Genomic DNA, 20,129 nt, shown 5'->3' with positions numbered 1-20,129 from the left:
TATATTTAAATTAGCGCTCGGCCGCGAGAGTATACGGATACTCCGCGCCTTCGAAAATAAGCGCTTAAAACAGTCTAAATTGTAAACACCGCTGTCGCGCGAGAGGAGAGAAAAACAAGTAAATAATTACAGTAAACGTTCCTTCGCCCTTAATATCACAATAGAACGACAGCAAATGTACTCGAATATTCTAGAATTACAAGGCGTATATAAGCCTCCTCTCTCGCGACCGCGGCGCTTTTTCCGATTGCTCATCGCGAATAAAGTGTGTTCATACGATAAAGATTGCTTGTCTTTGTCTAATTCATTACCGTTGCTTGCGGACACTTAGTAATTTACGACTCGGCTAATTCTCTCGGTAAATTCGGTGCGGTATATTAATTGTAATTTTTGTTAATAGTTTATATAAATATATTTTTTTTGTGAACGTTACGCGTGTGTCGAGTGTTGTGTCTATTTCTCGGTCTCGCTTCCGACCACGTCCTATCCATCTTTCCGTCGCGCACAAGCAGTTTCCTGGACGTTGGATGGGTCGGTATGGCCCGATACGTTGGCCCGCAAGATCCCCGGACCTTAATTCTCTTGATTTCTTTTTATGGGGATACTGTAAGGAATCAATATACAAAACGCTTCCCGAGAACGTCGACGACTTAGAAGCCAGATTGCGATATGTAATTTGGAATATCGAAGAGGAAGTAATGGAGAACGTCCAATTAAATTTATTTAAACGCATGCGAGCTTGCATAAGGATGGATGGTGGTCATTTTGAGCACCTATTATAAATTAATCCGCTCTTTTCAGAGCGACCAAAGTCAATCCGCTCTTTTCAGAGCGACCAAAGTCAATCCGCTCTTTCAAGAGCGACCAATACATTTATACATGGAACATCTTGTTCGCAAAACATAATCATTTTTCTCACGTCTCGCTTAAAAAGAAAGGGCAAAACGGGCGGATAATGTTAAGTCATTAAAAAAAATGTATTATAACGTAAAAAATTATAATACGTTATAATATGCCTTTTTTAATAACATAATTATTATACGTTTTAATACATGTCTCGCGTCAATCACATGTTCGGCAACGCCGCGTGATTGTTATCGTCTAGACGTGTCGCGAAGCGTCGCGACGCGTTGCGTCATCCGTCGCCGCAGTCTGTTGTCGTGTCCTTGCCGTGTAAACAATTGTCGTCCGCATCGAGTAACGTGTGCCTTTTTACAAGTAATTTTTAATAATTAATCGGTACACTGAGAGAATTTTCTCTTAAAATTTACCCTAAAAGTTATGGTAATTGTGAGACAATACGGTATGAAAAGAATTTTATTAAAATTTCTCTGATTAATATTTATCACATTAAAAATAATATCTATCACAATAAAATATGAAATATGTGTGATTAATTTTACTAAACTGTATAGTAAAATTAATCAAACATATTTTATATTTTCTTGTGATACATATTATTATTTTTAATATAATAAATAGTAGAGAAATTCTAATAAAATTCTTTCCACATTGTTGAAGATTCGTTCTTCGGATCGAATCCTCGAGGACGATCGAATTTTCTAGAATGTTTTTTTGTTAAATTCCTTAGTGTTTACGCCAAGGAAACACGTGAAACCAACGTGTACACTCGCCGCTAATTGGCGTGTGTACATCGCCTGATTTTCTGATGGTCCAATCGAGGACCCCGATCGGCTGCCGCCCTACGCGAGCTCCGAAATTCGCGCAGCCCTCGAGTCAGTCCTCGAGAGAGCGAGCGCCGAGAAACATAAGTCTCGGTACGCGACGAACTTGTAGAAAGTGAATAAACTAATTTATAAGAGTTTTAACAAGGCTCTGTAATATAAATATAAATTTAACGTATAAGACGGGCAACAAGAGCCAAATCGCGGATGACAATGCGTTATCCTAACGAAACTAAATAATTTTCCGTTAGAATTAAATACCGGTGCACAAGGCACCAAATTTTACTTGGACACGGCCAAGATTTTAAAATATAAAATAATCTCATATTTGAGATTTAATTTAATACCCCCTTTTTTTTTTAACCCCCCTACGGAAATTAAATAAATGAATGCAAGAGAAACATATAGATCCGAAAATCGGGGATTCCCGATTCAGCGATTTTCGGATCTATATTTTTCTCTTGCATTCATTTATTTAATTTCCGTAGGGGGGTTAAAAAAAAAAAAAAAAAAAAAAAAAGGGGGTATTGAAATTAAATCTCAAATATGAGATTATTTCATATTTTAAAATCTTGGCCGTGTCCAAGTAAAATTTGGTGCCTTGTGCACCGGTATTTAATTCTAACGGAAAATTATTTAGTTTCGTTAGGATAACGCATTGTCATCCGCGATTTGGCTCTTGTTGCCCGTCTTATACGTTAAATTTATATTTATATTACAGAGCCTTGTTAAAACTCTTATATTGATACACGCTGGCTTAAAAATGCGTTTGTTTACCAACATTAATATATATAACAGAGAAAAGTATAGAATCGAAAGGATTTGAATAGCTCAGCTGGAAGAGCAGTCGCCCGGCAAGCGAAAGGTCTCGGGTTCGTTTCCCGATTCAGCGATTTTCGGATCTATATTTTTCTCTTGCATTCATTTATTTAATTTCCGGTAGGGGGGTTAAAAAAAAAAAGGGGGTATTGAAATTAAATCTCAAATATGAGATTATTTCATATTTTAAAATCTTGGCCGTGTCCAAGTAAAATTTGGTGCCTTGTGCACCGGTATTTAATTCTAACGGAAAATTATTTAGTTTCGTTAGGATAACGCATTGTCATCCGCGATTTGGCTCTTGTTGCCCGTCTTATACGTTAAACTAATTTAAACCGTTTCAAAACGCGTACAATCATTTGATCACGTTAACCCGGCATCCTACAACGTTAAATCTTATACATATAAAATGGTCCTTCGAGCCGGATTTTAAAAACCGATCGAGTGATAGTGAAATCGCGAAAAGAACGGGCTCCTTTGTTTCGTACCTTATTCGAACGATTGACAATTTCTGCCTCGTGTGCCTATATCGGGGCAGTAAAGTTAAAAACGCAGTGATCCGCGGCACGAGAAATCCGCTAATTACGCGTTCTCGTTTGGAGTAGAAAGACTCCGTGTGCGGGAATGAGACCGCGCTACACAACAATTAGCCGTCGCGCGCGCTCCGAAACAGTCTCTCTCTCTCTCTCTCTCTCTCTCTCTCTCTTTCTCGTTCTCTCTCGAAGACGCGAAGAGCGAGAGAGACGGATCACCGTCGCGCGCGTTCCGAAGATCTCTCTCTCTCTCTCTCTCTCTCTCTCTCGCGCTCTCTCCAAGACGCGAAGAGCGAGAGAGACGGTATCACGCCGCGCGCTCCGAAGCTCTCTCTCTCGCTCTCTCTCTCTCTAGCTGCGGCTCTCTCGATCGCGCGCCTGCCGTCGCTCCGGCCTAAGCCGCGGCGCTCCGGCCACGTGACGGTCACGCACCCTCACGTATCCGGTGTACATCGAATTCTGCATTTGAGTAGTCAGAATTTTGTTGAAGTGTCACTTGCAGTGCAAGCGCCGCTATCACGCGCTTTGCAATTTTGCATTCGGACGGCAGTTAAACGCCGTTCGAGATTAATGACTTCACGCGTACTCCGCTATCACGCACCAGTGATTTTCTTAATTGAGTGCGGTGAACATTCGCGAGTTATCCGCAAGCGCCGCAAGCACGCGCTTTGCGTTACGATAATCGCAGTGACTCTCAATGATTAATCGTGACTTATATTGATTAACAGTGACTCTCAGTGAGCGTGCGCCGCTATCACGCGCACCGCACCGGTGAATCTTAACCAGTGCATTTTTTTCTCACTGACTTTTGACTCTCGCAGACCACAGTGCAAACGACAGCGCACGCCGCTATCACGCGTACGCGTCGTGCATCTCTCTGTGACTCTCTCGACACAGATTAATAGACAGATCGCCAAAGGCCTGCCTAAAGAAGAGACCGCCATCTTCGTGCGATAGACTTTGCCCCTTACCGACACACTTTGCCCCTGGTTCGAATCCGTGCTAAATTTCGTAGACTTGAACCAAAAGACTTTGCCCCTGGTTCGAGTCCGTGCTAAATTTCGTAGACTCGACCAAAAGACTTTGCCCCTGGTGCAAGTCCAGGCTAAATTCGTTTGACATTACCAACAGACTTTGCTCCTGGTGCGAATCCAGGCTAATTGATCATGAGACCAATTTGAGAGATTTGGCCCCCGTTGTGTGTGTGTGTGTGTGTGTGTGAGAGAGAGAGAGAGAGAGAGAGAGAGAGAGAAAGAGAAAGAGAATATTTTACATATGCATATATATATATATATATATAAAATTTATTAAATATAAAAAATATATTTTTTACACATAAAATGTTTTTTTATTGAAATAATCACAATTTTAAATGTGATATAACACAGTGTTCAAAAATTTTTAATTAAATTTTATTAAAGAAAATTACTTGAAATTTTTTACATTAAGAATTTAAAGGCTCCTTATTCTCTTGTAGAAATTTATCACTATGCCAATTAATCACTTATTTCGAGTATTTAAAATACTATAATATACAGTAATTTAAGTATTCGAAATAAAAGTGATTAATTACTCGAAATAAAATTGATAAATTGGCGTTACTAGTAATAAATTTCTATAAGGGTTGAAATAAAGTATAAGAGATAAATAGGCTATATGTGAGCCGTATGCGAAATGTGAGATGTAAGACGCATATTGAAATTTAATTTTTCGATATAACTTTCAAAAATGTACACGAGGTACAAAAAATTAGCTTGGACATTTGTAAGACTTAAAATTGGGATTAATTCTCAATTCTATTAATTAAATTTCGATATAACACACCTTACATCCGCGCACGGCTCACATATAGCCCATTTATTAGTGCAATTTTTAAGTTCCTTATTTTTCAAAGTTCACCTTTTTACGTTATCAAATATTTTTGGTACGTTTTCAAGAATTTTATATTTTTACTTACCGCAGTTTCTTATCCAAATGTAAAATCTTTTATCGCAGTCTATAAAAAATTGAAACAATTTACAATTTTATGATATAATATTATTATTATTACAATTTCTATATATATGCACATCTGTCAAATATCGTGATTTATTTCACATTATTATTATCTATTTTAATAAAAAAAAAAAAAAAAAACACTTGCAACAATCAAAAATAAACCGCCTGCCGCGAACGGAAAATGCCAAGAAAGCACGCAATTTCCGCGAATCTCGTAATTTTTTTGAAGAATCAACAATTTCAACGAAATTGTAAATTCTTCAAATCACTGCACAAGTATAATTCACAATAATAATTTTCAGTAACTACGATAAAAAATCGTATACTGAAAACCGCAAACGAAAGTGCAATGGAAGTAAGAGTAAAGTCTGTGATAAAATTAATTGGCAATAGAAAATTAATAATTTTCAAATAGAAAAATTTTGAAATTACCGAGGATTTACAAATAATAAAGTAAAAATATTAAATAATTTATGTTTTCGAATTTTGCTCGCGGAGAGGATCTTTAAAACAAGATTTTTAGAAGAGAGGACCTTTAAAATATAAACAGGCAAAAACGTTGGAAAAATTAAAGCGCGCGTTTAAACAGATAAACGCAATGAAATAGATACGCAATTGTTTTTACTTATCGCTGTAAGCTCACAAGCTTCTGACGTGCTATACACTTTTATATAATATATACAGGGTGTCCGGTAACTAACGGACCAATGATTAAGGGCGGATTCTCTGGCCAATTTGGAGACGATTTTTCCTTAGCAAAAATGTAGAGAAGTCAATAATTTTCGAGTTATAAGCGATTGAAAAAAATAGGTTTTTTGAAAACTAAACGTTTTGGAGTTAAAAGTCTAACATAATTACATTCTTCAGTTAATTTCAGGTAGAGTTTACTATAATAAAATTTTAATTTAAGGCTTAGTTATAAAGATATATAATGACAAAGATTGGAAAGTTGTAAAAAATGATGACCTTTTTCGACATTTTCGCTGAAGAAAAATCGTTCCCAAATTGACCAAAGAATCCATTTGTAATCATTGGTCTGTTAGTTACCGGACACCCTGTATATTGGACACGAGTTTCGTTTGTTTCAGATTCTCGAGAGTTGAAGTAGGAACATACGAGTATCATATATATTTGTGACTTGCCGAATGAAAGCAAGACAGAGAGCGAACGAGATGATGAGCTTAATAGCTCATAATGTTATAAATAAATAAATAAAAAATTATAACTTGACCTACTAGTTATTAAATCTTTTTTTAATAAAATGTTTCATTATTATTATCATCTAAGTCTAAGTCGTTTAATTACTTTTTAGTTTTTTAATAATTAATTTAATTTATTCTAGTCATTTTTATATGAGAAAAATAATATCACGTATACGTTTTATAATGAATTAATATATTTCGGGAACCGAATTATATATTCTTAATAATATTAGTGTTTAAAAATTATATTTGACTTTTAATTTTAATTATTTTTTAGCAAAGAGTTTCGAAATCTCTTACACACATAATGGGGATTCTTTTCATCCATATATTCGCAATTTAGTATATATGTTAATTATTAATTTTAATAAAATAAAAATTAAAATTAAAGGTCAAATATAATTTTTAAACACAAATATATTAAATTAATTATAAAACGTATACCCATGATAGTATTTTTCTCGTACAAAAATAATTAGAGTAAATTAAATTAATCATAAAAGATTAAAAATTAATTAAAGAATTTAAACTTATATTTTATATAATAATAATAAAACATTTTATTACGTCAAACCGTCGTGAAATAATTAAATAAAATTTGCTAGTTACGTCGAAGTCAAGTTTTCTAAGCTTATAAAACATTTTATTAAAAAACAGATTCAATAAATATAAGTACATGTTATATATATACTTATATTTATTGAATCTGTTTTTTTTATAAAATGTTTTATTATTATCATATAAAATATAAATTATTTAATTATTTTTTTATTTTTTTATGAGTAATTTAATTTATTCTAGTTATTTTTGTACGAGAAAAATACTATCACGGGTATACGTTTTATAACAAATTAAATATATTTATGTTCAAAAATTATATTTGACCTTTAATTTTAATTTTGTATTTTATTAAAATTAATAATTAACATATATACTTAATTGCGAATTATATGGATGAACAAAATCCCTATTATGTGCGTAAGAGATTTCGGAACTCTTTGCTAAAATAATTAAAATTAAAAGTCAAATATAATTTTTGAACACTTTTATATTATTAAAAATATATAATTCGACTCTCGAAATATATTAATTCATTATAAAACGTATACGTATTAGTATTTTTCACATATTAAAATGATTAGAATAAATTAAATTAATTATTAAAAAACTAAAAATTAATTAAACGACTTAGACTTAGATGATAATAATAATGAAACATTTATTAAAAAATAATTATAATAGGTCAGGTTAATATTTTATTTATTTATTTATTTATAACATCATAAAATTCTGTCCTTTCCGAAATACGCGAACGCTACGAAAAGATAAATCTCGTACATGCCGCCGGACGAGTTCATGAGCATGAGACGCTCTTATCTTGGGAACGTATTAATAGTTACTGCATTGACCACTACTACAATATGGCGCTGAAATCAGTGAGAAATGCTGGTCTCTCCTTCATCCAGACCTTTGGCGATCTGTCTATTAATCTGTGCTCTCGATCATCTTGTTGCTTTTCGACGTTTCTAAACATTTAAAAGGTGCGCGACCTTGCTATTTCGACGCCGCTATCACGCGTCCGCGTCGTGCATCTCTCTGTGACTCTCTCGATCATCTTGTTGATTTTCGACGTTTCTAAACATTTAAAAGGTGCGCGACTTGCTATTTCGACGCCGCTATCACGCGTCCGCGTCGTGCATCTCTCTTTGACTCTCTCGATCATTTCGGTGATTTTCGACGTTTCTAAAGATTTAAAAAACCACGCGATTTGCAATTTCGACGCCGCTATCACGCGCCACGCAATCGCTTCGTGTGAGAAAGACAGCCGATAACGGCTTAACGTGACGGTGCGCTAACTCGCGCTCGGACTCTCTCACTCTCTCTCGCGCGTCAATCAGCGGGCGCTTCAAGTCTGCGCGCGCGCTTGAATATTTCGCTTCAGTAGCGAATAATCGATAAACGATTCAACAATCCGGCATCGATAATCATGTCGAATGCCGTGAGTGACCTGCTCATCGAGCAGGGAGCTTGTATTGACGAGATCAAACGAGATCTCGTCAACTTCAAGAAGCTGGCCAAATCAAACGTGACACTCGCCAAGACGCGAAGTAGGCTTGCCAAGTTGGAGGAGCACTGGGCCGCCTGCCGCGGCCTTCATGTCAAACTGCTTCAAAAGACGACCACGGAGCAGCAAACGACCTTGCCGTACTTCACTCTGGAAGAGTTCCTGAGAGCTGAGGATGTCTACATCGACACGGCCGATCTGTTGCAAGATACGATAAGTCGATTATCTCCTAATACAATTCCGTTTACCGATCGTAGTTCCAATTCCTCCGTTCGCGAAACAAATAATCATTGCTTCCAATTGCCACGCATCGCGCTGCCAAAGTTTTCTGGGAAATTAACCGATTGGGAAAACTTCCGAAACATTTTTGAATCTCTCGTAGTAACTAACGACGCTCTTTCAAATTCTCAAAAATTTCATTACTTAAAAACGAGCGTAACGGGAGACGCTTCCTTGCTGATCAATAATTTAAAAATTTCCGATGCGAATTACGAATCTGCCTGGCAATTGTTAACCAATGAATACGACGATAAGCAAGCGTTAATCTATGCTCATTTACACGCGTTTATTAGCCTTCCGGTAATGAAAAGCGAGATTGTAAGCGATTTGCGAAAATTGCGCGACACAGTGTCTGCATCGTTAGCCGTATTAAAAAATCTCGATCGTCCCGTAGAACAATGGGACGACATTCTTGTTTATACAATAACGCAAAAGTTTAGCGCGAGAACACGTACCGAATGGAATTTAACGCGAATCAAACGAAATGAGCCTTCTTCTTATCAGGAGCTTAATGAGTTTTTAACTCTCCGTATACGCGGATTGTCGGACTTTGCCGATTCAAGCAAGGACTCCGGTTCTTCGAAAAATGATAAACCGCGTTTAACGGTAAACAACGTGACTGCCTTTAAATGTATTTGTTGCTCCGGTGAGCATCACGTTTCGAAATGCGAAGACTACGCGAAGAAATCAGCTTCACAGCGCTTTGCTCTCGCGCGCCAGCATAAACTTTGCTTTAACTGCTTAAAGTCCGGACATTTCCCGTTGAAATGCCCGAGCAAATATCGGTGCAGACAATGTCGTCGCTCGCATCACACATTGCTGCATTCAGCGGCAAATCAAAATGCCTTCGATAACTTGGCCAATTCCGAGGCTACTACCTCCGAATCTGCGTCACAAGCCGCATCTAAGGCGACTACAAATCAGACAGTCAATACGATCGCGGCCGTCCAGATAGTATCGCCCTCGCTTCAGGAACATCCAAATGTCCTCTTGGCAACGGCATGGGTCGACCTCCACCCTGGGGAGGGTCGCTGCTTAAAGGTTCGCGCGTTGTTGGATCAAGGATCCACCTTTAGCTTTATATCAGAATCGCTCTCACAGGCGTTGCGCACTAAACGGCAACGAGCCGATTTACAAATTAAATGCTTCGGCGAAAAATACACGGGTACTGCGAAATCGCGCGTAACACTACAGTTAACCCCGTGTGCTCAAGCCGACCCGAGCTTTCCTCTGACGGCTTACATTTTTCAACGCATTACTTCATACGCTGCCTCGCGGATTCAGCCCTTCGATGCGTGGCCTCATTTACAGGGTCTATCTTTTGCTGATCCTGATCCTTCAAGTCAACATCAAATTTATTTGTTGATCGGTGCTGACCTTTACGGCTCGCTTCTGAAGCGCGATGTCCGTCAAGGTCCTATTGGAACTCCGACAGCGCAATTGACCGCTCTCGGTTGGATCCTTTCCGGCCCCACAAATAGTAGGCCGACTACTACTGCTCAAGCATCTGTATTAAACTGCGTGTTGGAACAAAGCATGCACTCTCTTCTCCAGAAGTTCTGGGAAGATGAGGAGATCTCGCGGCCTGTCCCTCTCACGGAGAAGGAGGAGAGGTGCGAGGCTCATTTCATCGCCAACCACTATCGTACCCCTCAGGGACGCTATGCGGTTCGATTGCCCTTCAGGCATGATTTCCCGATAAAAATCGGTGATTCTTTGCACATTGCAACCTCGCTTTATAATAAAATGGAAGGAAAGCTACGGCTTCGTCCTGAACTTCACGCGCAGTACAACGAGTTCTTACGAGAGTATAATTCGCTCGGTCATATAAGGAAGGTGGAATTATCTGACCGCTCCGAGTTCGAGCCGGTATATATTCCTCATCATCCCGTTTTGCGCGACTCGAGTTGCACTACGAAATTGCGCGTTGTCTTCAACGCTTCGTGCAAAACGAGCAATAAGACTTCGCTTAACGATCACTTACTGATCGGTCAGAGACTGCAGCAAGACCTCTCCGCTATATTATTGCGCTGGCGTCAATGGCAATTTGTTTACACGGCGGACATTGCTCAAATATTCCGCTAAATTCTCGTGCATCCGTCTGACGCGGATTTTCAAAGAATCTTATGGCGATCGTCGGCCGATGGGCCGATTGAACACTATCGCCTTCTCACTGTAACGTACGGGCTCGCCCCCGCTCCGTACCTCGCAATAAGGGTACTGAAACAGCTTTCTCTAGATAAAGGTGACAACTATCCCGCGGCTGTTTCAATTCTCAGCGAGTCCCTCTACGTGGACGATGCGCTCTTTGGCGCGGACGATACGACTTCATTGATAGAAGCTCGTGTCCAACTAGTTGAAATCCTGCAAAAGGGAGGTTTTCAACTACGAAAGTGGGTTTCTAATGCCTCCTCTCTTCTTCAAGGACTTTCGGCTCATCAGCCGGAAGTCACCGATCACTTACTCGTAAAAGAAGATTCTCGGGCTTTCATGGCTTGCTAAAGAGGACGCGTTCAAATTCGTGATAACTCCGTTGAGATCGGTTACGCACACGAAACGTTCCGTTCTCTCGTTCACGGCAAAATTATACGACCCAATAGGATGGGCTGCTCCGGTTGTTGTAACCGCGAAAATCTTGCTACAAGAGTTATGGCTTTTCAAATGTGATTGGGACTCCCCTCTTCCAGAGTAGTTGCGCGATCGTTGGGAGAGCTACACCAACGATTTAGAATCATTAAACCGCGTCCGAATACCGCGTTGGACCGGTCGACATTCCAATAACCTCGCGTTCAAAATCCACGGGTTTGCCGACGCTTCAAACCGCGCTTACGCGGCGGTCGTTTATATTCGAGTGCTTCCTTCGCCAACGAAGTTTCAAATCACTCTGCTCGCTGCTAAAACAAAGGTCGCGCCGATCAAAACCGTAAGCATCCCGCGCTTGGAACTGAACGCTATCGTCCTCCTCAGCCGGCTAATCAAGTGGACCTTGACATCGTTGAAATTACCTCCGATTCCAATATACGGATGGACGGATTCGACCATCGCTCTCGCGTGGCTCCGTCAACATCCATCAAAATGGAGCACCTACGTGGCTAACCGCGTATCCGAAGTGCATACCTGTCTGGATTCTGTTTGTTGGAATCACGTTCCGTCTCGAGATAATCCGGCGGACTGTGCCTCGCGCGGCTTGACCGCCTCCGAGCTCGTGACTCACCCGCTATGGTGGAACGGTCCACGATGGCTTCAGAAGCCATCGACTGCGTGGCCGATTCTGAATGTCTCAGCTCCGCTCGACACTGCCACCAATCAGCAAGTGTCGGTGGAAAGAAGACGGCCTGTGACGTTCCATGTTCAAGAGGCCGAGGAATGGGAACTCCCATATAGGTTCTCCACTTGGACCAAGCTTGTCCGCGTGACTGCCTATATGAATCGCTTTATTCTTCGTGTAAAAGAAAAGAGCGCGTCTCGCTCCCAACTCTTCCCCCTTCTGAACGCCGATGAGTTTAGGAGGGCGGAAATCTTCTGGTTGCGCTATCTGCAACAGAGATTCTTCGAGCGGGAAACGCGCTCACTAAAGAATAACGGCACCATGCCGCATTCGAGCTCGTTGAGCAAATTGAGTCCTTTTCTAGGAGAGGACTCTTTACTCCGTCTTGGCGGGCGGTTGACGAATTCCGCGCTCAGCTATGACGAGCAACATCCTATAATAATAGCGGTATGCTTGTAACGGATCCGCGATATCCTGTCTTTCTTTGTTCTTGAAGAACGACAATCGAACCTCAATCACGTATTCAATAGTCTATCAAAAGGGTCCGAAGCGTCGGAACCAGATACAGTGTACAAATCTGATATGATACAATAAAATTACTGTTATTAAAATTAAATAAAAGGAAAAACAATCACAATAAAATATAAAATATATTTCATTAATTTTACTTTACGGTTTAGTAAAATTAATAAAACATGTTTCATATTTTATTGTGATAGATATTATTATTTTGAATGTGATAAATATTAATTAGAGGAATTCTAATAAAATTTTTTCCATACAATATTATCCTACGATTACCACAATTTTCAGGGCAAATTCTAAGAGAAAATTCTCTCAGATTGTGATTATGTGTTGTAATTTGTAATCAGTTATTTATTACAATAATTTTTAATCAAGTGCGTGAGTCAAAGTGTCAATAGAATTTATTACAAAAAAATGATTTCATCATGCAGTGTGTCACAGTGTGTCAATATCGGATTGTATCCAGTCAGGCAACAATTATTCGTCAAAGGACATCAAACATCTCTACAAGGTAAGAATCAGTGAGAGAGAGAGAGAGAGAGTGTGTGTGTGTGTGTGTATACGCGTACACACACACGCACACACACACACACACACACAAAACGCCGCGTGTAACAAACAGCTGATCGCTTCGAGCGCCCACGTAATCGCCCGCGTCGGATAATGTGGTGCGCCGCTCCTGATTACCGCCCGTACTCGTGCTGTAATTCGCTAACTATTTCTTTTTATATTTCAAAAACTAAGCTTCGGATAAAATTTTGGCAAAGGAAAAATCGTCTTTAAATTAAGTCAGGAATACGACATTGTAAAGACAAACGGTTGTTTTGAATCACCCTGCATAATACAGGAAGGATCGATGATATTTCGACTATCTGTCAACTGTGTCGGTCCGACGGTTTCTTCAAAAAGCTTCCGCCCCGGCTCTCCCGTTGCGGGAGAGACGCTCCGATCGAGAAACACACAACTCTACCTTTGTGCCGTAGCCTTCCCTGGCGGGAGGCGGCGGTCCGCGCGCGTCCTCGGACAGCCTGATCGAAGAGCCACCACGATTATTCTTTCTCTCTCTCTCGTCCGAGAGAAGAGACCACGATGGTTAAACGAGAAGCGCGTTTCTTCGCGAACGCAAAAATTTCGAACGATTACCCTGAACGGTGAATCACTTGGCTCGTAGGTCGATGAAGAACGCAGCTAATTGCGCGTCAACTTGTGTTTAAAATTGTCACGTATTTTCGGAGCGACGAAGCAAGGTCAATCGTAGAAATTGAAAATATTCGACGCCGAGATGTTATTCCGGTTGTTTTCGATTCCGCGAGCGAGGAATCTACAAAAACTCGCCTTTGTCTCGCGTTTCGGAGCGTGATGGGGCAATCGTCCACGAATAGGATTTCAGCACGTGTGCCACGCGTCGATCGGATGAGCCTTAGCTGCCGAATTCCGCGAGGATCAAAAATGAGTCTACTCGAGGAGTCTGAACTGAAGAGACGTCTCCGTGTATATCAGCGAAAAGAGCATCGCGCGAATTTATCTCGTTCTAGAGCGAACTTCCGCGTTTTAATCTTGTCTGCGAGAGTTTTGAATAAAACTGCTTTGCCTCAAAAGTGAATTTCTCCACCTTTACAATTTTCTCCGCATCTAGTCTCCTTCGTATCTACGATTTGACTTATAAATAAATAAATTTGCCTCTGCGCGGAAAATTAAAACAAATCGAAGGTTCTCGCACAGAAGTAAAATGGTCCTTCGAGCCGGATTGTGAAGATAACGAGGACGATAAGGTAAAACGGAGAAAGTGATTCTCGTGTGACTCTCGCGGACAGTGAAAAAGCGCGGGTGGACAATAGAAGCACATCGTCTTACAAACGAGTGTGCAAAAGAAGAGACAGGAACCAAGTGTCGAGTTCGCTTTAGAGAAACAAGTGTACGGGTAGACTCCGATTCACGTCGTCAAAACCCAATTCGACTCGTGAGACGAAACTTAGTGGTCTCTTTCGAGACAAATTCGTCGCGTTCGACAGTCAGGTCGTTCGCGAACTCGTGCCGTCGGCGCCGTTCACGCGCCCGACATACTTAGTGGTCTCTTTCGAGACAAATTCGTCGCGTTCGACAGTCAGGTCGTTCGCGAACTCGTGCCGTCGGCGCCGTTCACGCGCCCGACATACTCAGTGGTCTCTTTTGAGACAAATTCGTTGCGTTCGACAGTCAGGTCGTTCGCGAACTCGTGCCGTCGGCGCCGTTCACGCGCCCGACATACTCAGTGGTCTCTTTTGAGACAAATTCGTCGCGTTTCGACAACAAGGTCGTCCGCGAACTCTTGCCGTCCGCGCCGTTCACGCGCCTGACATAATCAATGGTCTCAAGTCAAACTTGAGACATACGCGTCGCGTTCGATAGAGGAAGCGTCCGCGAATCTTTCCGTCTGTACTACTGACGTTGCTCAAAAAAAAAAAAATGTCGACAGCAAAAGATCTGTTGATCGCGCAATTAGACACGATCTCTCAAGCGAAACACGTCTTCGTTAGGCATCCATGACAGGCCGAGAACTTTAAGTGAATCTTCCGTCAGGATTAGATGATCGGTTACTTCCGATTGGTCAACAGACAAATCCTTGAGAAGTTCGATCGAATTTGATGCCCATTTCCTTAATTGAAATCCCCCCTTTTCCATTAACTGCATCAATTGAACGCGAGTATTTTTTAAAGATTTTATATCATCCGCGCCAAACAGGGCGTCGTCTACATAAATAGACTCTCCTAGGATAGGAACCGCGGCCTTGAACTTTTCTCCCTCGTCAAGGGCGAGCTGTTTCAATACTCGCATTGCGAGATACGGAGCGGGAGCGAGACCGTAAGTGACCGTTAACAAGCGAAAATGTCGAACGGGCGCTTCCGCTTGAGGACGCCAAAGAATTCTTTGGTAGTCTGAATCTTGCTCATGAATTTGAATTTGCCGAAACATCTTGGCGATGTCGGCCGTACAAACGAAGCTCCACCGTCGCCATCGCAATAACACGGCAGGTAGATCTTGCTGTAATTTGGGCCCTATTAATAAAAAGTCATTCAACGACGTGCCATTCCTAGTTCGGCACGACGCGTTGAAAACGACCCGTAATTTAGTCGTGCAACTATCTTCCCGAATCACGGGGTGGTGCGAAATGTAAACGGGCAAATACTCGGTTTTTTCCGACTCGTCGACGCTAATCATATGTCCGAGGGACTCGTATTCCGCTAGAAATTCGTTATACTGCGAATACAGTTCCGATCGATTTCTCAATCTGTTTTCCATGCGGTTGTACAGCGACCGCGCAATGGAAAGAGACTCTCCGATTTCGATCGGAGGATCACATTTAAAGGGTAGTCGAACGACGTATCGTCCGTCGGACAACCGACTATGCGTCTGCACGAAGTGTCGCTCACAAATCTCTTCCTCCTCCGTGAGGGGAATTTGAGGCGCGATCTCCTCATCTTCCCAGAACCGCTGGAGAAGAGTGTCTATCTCTTGACCGAGAACGCAATTTAAAACGGCTTCTTTTGAAGCCTTCCGTTTATTTTTGGTCGGACCGGAAATAATCCAACCGAGCGCGGTTAGTTGAGCTGTGGGGGTACCGAGCGGACCTTGCCTCAAGTCGCGCATCAAAAGTGAGCCATAAACGTCGGCTCCAAGAAGCAAGTGAATTTGATGTTTGCTCGACGGATCCGGATCCGCGAGGGAAAGGCCCTTCAAGTGAGGCCACGATTCGACAGGTCGAACTTGCGAAGCCGCGTACGACGTGATCTTCGGAAACACGTACACTGTGATTGGAAATACCGGGTCGGATTTCGCGCACGGAGTCATTCGCAAGGACACGCGCGACTTTGCGGCATCCGTGTAGGTTTCCCCGAATCCTTTGATTTGTAAATCGGTTCTTTGTCGCTTGGTCCGTATGGTTTGACAGAAAGATTCCGATATAAAACTAAAATTGGATCCCTGATCCAATAGCGCGCGAACCTTAAAGCGTCGGCCCTCAGCGGTGTGGATGTTCACCCACGCGGTTGCGAGGAGAACCGCGGGAGTCGTAAAGTCCGGCGGCTCGATTGTCTGGACGCTGGCCACGGCAGCGTTATTGGAACCGTCCAAGGCGTCGGACTTCGCATTCGTTTTCACGCTTGGTTTCGCAGCTTCCGAATCTTTTCTGACAGCTGACGATTGATAATTTTCGGAATGCAATAAAGAATGATGAGACCGACTGCAGTGGTTGCATCGCTGTTGGCTCGGGCAATTCGGCGAAATATGCCCCGAGCGCAAGCAATTAAAGCATACACGATTTTTGCGAGCGAGCTCATTTCGTTGTTCAACTGATTTTTGACGAAACGGCTCGCACTTTATCACGAAATGATTGCCTGAGCAGCATATGCACTTGACAGCGGAGACGTTATGCATTGACGAACGCGGCTTGTTTGGCTTTTGATTAACACTTTCTCTTGAAACTTCCGCGAAGTCTGACAATCCGCGGATTCGAGTCGTAAGAAATTCATGAATATCTTTGTACGCCGGAATTGAAGTTATAGAGGAACACTTCAAGTTCCACTCGCTTCGCGTTTTTTGACAGAATTTTTGTGAGACGCAATAAACAAGCATATCGTCCCACTGAGCAACCGGTCGACTCAAATTCGTCAGCGCGGCCAGCGATGCAGCCACCGTGTCTCGCAATCTCTTTAACTCGCCTACGCTTTCATGTTTTATAACGGGCGATTATAATCGATCATAATCGGAACGACGGTTAACAGATGTTGATTCATAAACCTAACGCCTCGATTCGCGGCAAGCGCCTCCTCCCTCGTCATCATGCGCTTCTCTTCGTCGCTCCATTGGCGGTTAACCCTCTCGACGTTAACCTCCTCGTTGACGATGGCCTCGTGTGCACATCGGCGATGGAGGCCGAGTCCGGTCTTCGTGGTGAACGCACGATCACAGTGTGGGCATGGGAATTGCGGGGCTTGCGGGGAGCAGGGACAGGGGCAGCGGGTGTTGGGCGGCGTCGTGGCCTAGCGGGCGGCCGACGAGAAGAGCCTGGAGAGGGGTCAAGAGAGGGTGGCGAAGGGACGACAGGACCGGCGGCCCGAGGCTGCCGCCGGAGATTATATTTTTCTCTTCTTGTGGTGCCTGCCGTAAACAGACCCGAAGGGCTGGCAACCCCACGGACCCGGACGGAGCGTTGCCGCTCCGCCAAGCCAGAGCCCCGTTGGCCGCCGGGAGGTTGGTTCCGACGTTGCCCGACTCTCACCGCGAGGAGGTGGGGTTGGCGCATGGAAACCACCAAAATCGGCGGCTCCCTTAAGAGAGTCATAGTTACTCCCGCCGTTTACCCGCGCTTGCTTGAATTTCTTCACGTTAACATTCAGAGCACTGGGCAGAAATCACATTGCGTCAACACCCGCGAGGGCCATCGCAATGCTTTGTTTTAATTAGACAGTTGGATTCCCCTAGTCCGTGCCAGTTCTGAGCTGAGCGTTGAATGGCGGCCGAAGAGGACGACCACGACGGCTTGCGCCGCCACGGAAGCCTCGCAGCAAGGAAGATCCGCGGGAGGCCAAGGCACGGGACCGAGCTCGGATCCCGGGACCGGCGCGAGAACGCCGACCGTTCATCTCGCCCAGGCCCGGCACGTCAGCCCCGCTTCTCAAAGCCAATCCTTATTCCGAAGTTACGAATCCAATTTGCCGACTTCCCTTACTTACATTATTCTATCGACTAGAGGCTCTTTACCTTGGAGACCTGCTGCGGATATGGGTACGAACCGGCGCGACACCTCCACGTGGCCCTCTCCTGGATTTTCAAGGTCCGAGGGGAAGATCCGGACACCGCCGCAACTGCGGTGCTCTTCGCGTTCCAAACCCTATCTCCCTGCTAGAGGTTTCCAGGAAACTCGAATGCTTATACAGAAAAAAAACTCTTCCCGGATCTCCCGACGGCGTCTCCAGGTCATTTTGGGTTACCCCGACGAACACTCTTACAAGGGCCCGAATTGTATGCGGTTCCGCTGCCGGGTTCCGGAATAGGAACCGGATTCCCTTTTGCCCGACGGGCGTGTGTCTTTCGTATAATATTTATTATTATTTCTCGACACTCGAGTATATTGTACGCCGTCATTGACATAGGATTTCTCCTAGGCTTAGGATCGACTGACTTGTGTGCAACGGCTGTTCACACGAAACCCTTCTCCACGTCAGTCCTCCAGGGCCTCGCTGGAGTATTTGCTACTACCACCAAGATTTGCACCGACGGCGGCTCCAGGCAAACTCGCGCCCAGACTTTTCTGCGCTCACCGTCGCGACACTCCTACTCGTCAGGGCTTCGTGACGACGCGAGAGAAGACTAACGCCCGCTCCCGGTTGCCGCCCCACTTGCCACTGACGGCAGAGTATAAGCTCGACGCTTCAGCGCCATCCATTTTCAAGGCTAGTTGCTTCGGCAGGTGAGTTTTACACACTCCTTAGCGGATTCCGACTTCCATGGCCACCGTTCTGCTGTCTTAAGCAACCAACGCCTTTCATGGTGTCCCATGAGCGTCGAGTTGGGCGCCTTAACTCTGCGTTTGGTTCATCTCCACAGCGCCAGTTCTGCTTACCAAAAATGGCCCACTTGGCACTCTGATTCGAAGATGCTCGTGGCTTCATAATTCAAGAAAGCCAGAGATCTCACCCATTTAAAGTTTGAGAATAGGTTGAGGTCGTTTTGGCCCAAAGGCCTCTAATCATTCGCTTTACCAGATGAGACTCGCGCGCGTTCCGTGCGGAACGGCCGAGTGCCAGCTATCCTAAGGGAAACTTCGGAGGGAACCAGCTACTAGATGGTTCAATTAGTCTTTCGCCCCTATACCCAGTTCCGACGATCGATTTGCACGGACTCCGCGGGACATCGCCGACCGACGCGAAGCCAGCGCCGCTGACGATGAATCTCCCCGTTCGATCTTTTGGGTTTCTTAGGTTTACCACTGAACGGTTTCACGTACTCTTGAACTCTCTTTTCAAAGTTCTTTTCAACTTTCCCTCACGGTACTTGTTCGCTATCGGTCTCGTGGTCGTATTTAGCCTTAGATGGAGTTTACCACCCACTTAGAGCTGCACTCTCAAGCAACCCGATTCTAAGGAGAGATTCTCCCGAGGCGCGCACCGGTCGCTACGGGCCTGGCACCCTCTACGGGTAAGTGGCCCCATTCAAGATGGACTTGGACGCGACGCGGCACCTCGGGATAAGCGGATCCTTTCGAACACCACATTTCCCTGCGGCGGAACCGCGGGATTCGGTGCTGGGCTCTTTCCTGTTCGCTCGCCGCTACTAAGGAAATCCTGGTCAGTTTCTTTTCCTCCGCTTAATAATATGCTTAAATTCAGCGGGTAATCTCGCCTGCTCTGAGGTCGTCGCATAGTGAGTTTTCGTAGCCGTTTGCCTCCTCCGCGTCGCTCATCGTCGTCTCTCTTCTATAATATATAAGAGGGAGAGAGAGAGAGCGTCGACGAGAGAGCAGCAGCGGCAGCACACGAAATACGCGAGAAGGCAAATCGCCGGGGCGCTAACCGCACACACACTCGTTGGTGGTAATGGAGACGATATATCGCGGGGTTCGAAATTCTCGGCTCTCCTTTTTCTTTTATATACGAAATTCGGGCGGAATCGATTCGACGAGTACACGACGCGGCGCGCCGGTCCTTTTTTTTTGCTTTACGAAAATTTCGTGGACTCGGACACGCGGTCGGCTCGCGATTCAAAACCCTTCTCCGT

The 20,129-nt window shown here is 43.6% G+C and overlaps 2 protein-coding genes and 1 pseudogene across 2 annotated transcripts; 1 reads left to right on the top strand and 2 right to left on the bottom strand.

Moving 5' to 3' along the window:
• The first annotated feature begins 8,224 nt into the window (after positions 1–8,224).
• On the top strand, positions 8,225–12,308 carry LOC146722192 (uncharacterized). Its single transcript, XM_085485265.1, has 3 exons — positions 8,225–10,623; positions 10,861–11,047; positions 11,487–12,308. The coding sequence occupies exons 1-3, from the start codon at positions 8,225–8,227 to the stop codon at positions 12,306–12,308; spliced, it is 3,408 nt and encodes a 1,135-aa protein (XP_085341391.1).
• A 2,544-nt stretch (positions 12,309–14,852) lies between these two features.
• On the bottom strand, positions 14,853–16,787 carry LOC146722191 (uncharacterized). Its single transcript, XM_085485264.1, has one exon. The coding sequence runs from the start codon at positions 16,785–16,787 to the stop codon at positions 14,853–14,855; it is 1,935 nt and encodes a 644-aa protein (XP_085341390.1).
• A 1,309-nt stretch (positions 16,788–18,096) lies between these two features.
• On the bottom strand, positions 18,097–19,745 carry LOC146722190 (large subunit ribosomal RNA; annotated as a pseudogene).
• Between the last annotated feature and the right edge of the window lie 384 nt (positions 19,746–20,129).

Source organism: Nylanderia fulva, unplaced genomic scaffold, assembly GCF_048542155.1.
Source record: "Nylanderia fulva isolate GAGA-0341 unplaced genomic scaffold, ASM4854215v1 Scaffold354, whole genome shotgun sequence".
Lineage (NCBI taxonomy): Eukaryota > Metazoa > Arthropoda > Insecta > Hymenoptera > Formicidae > Nylanderia > Nylanderia fulva.
This window is presented reverse-complemented; position numbering and strand designations above follow the sequence as displayed.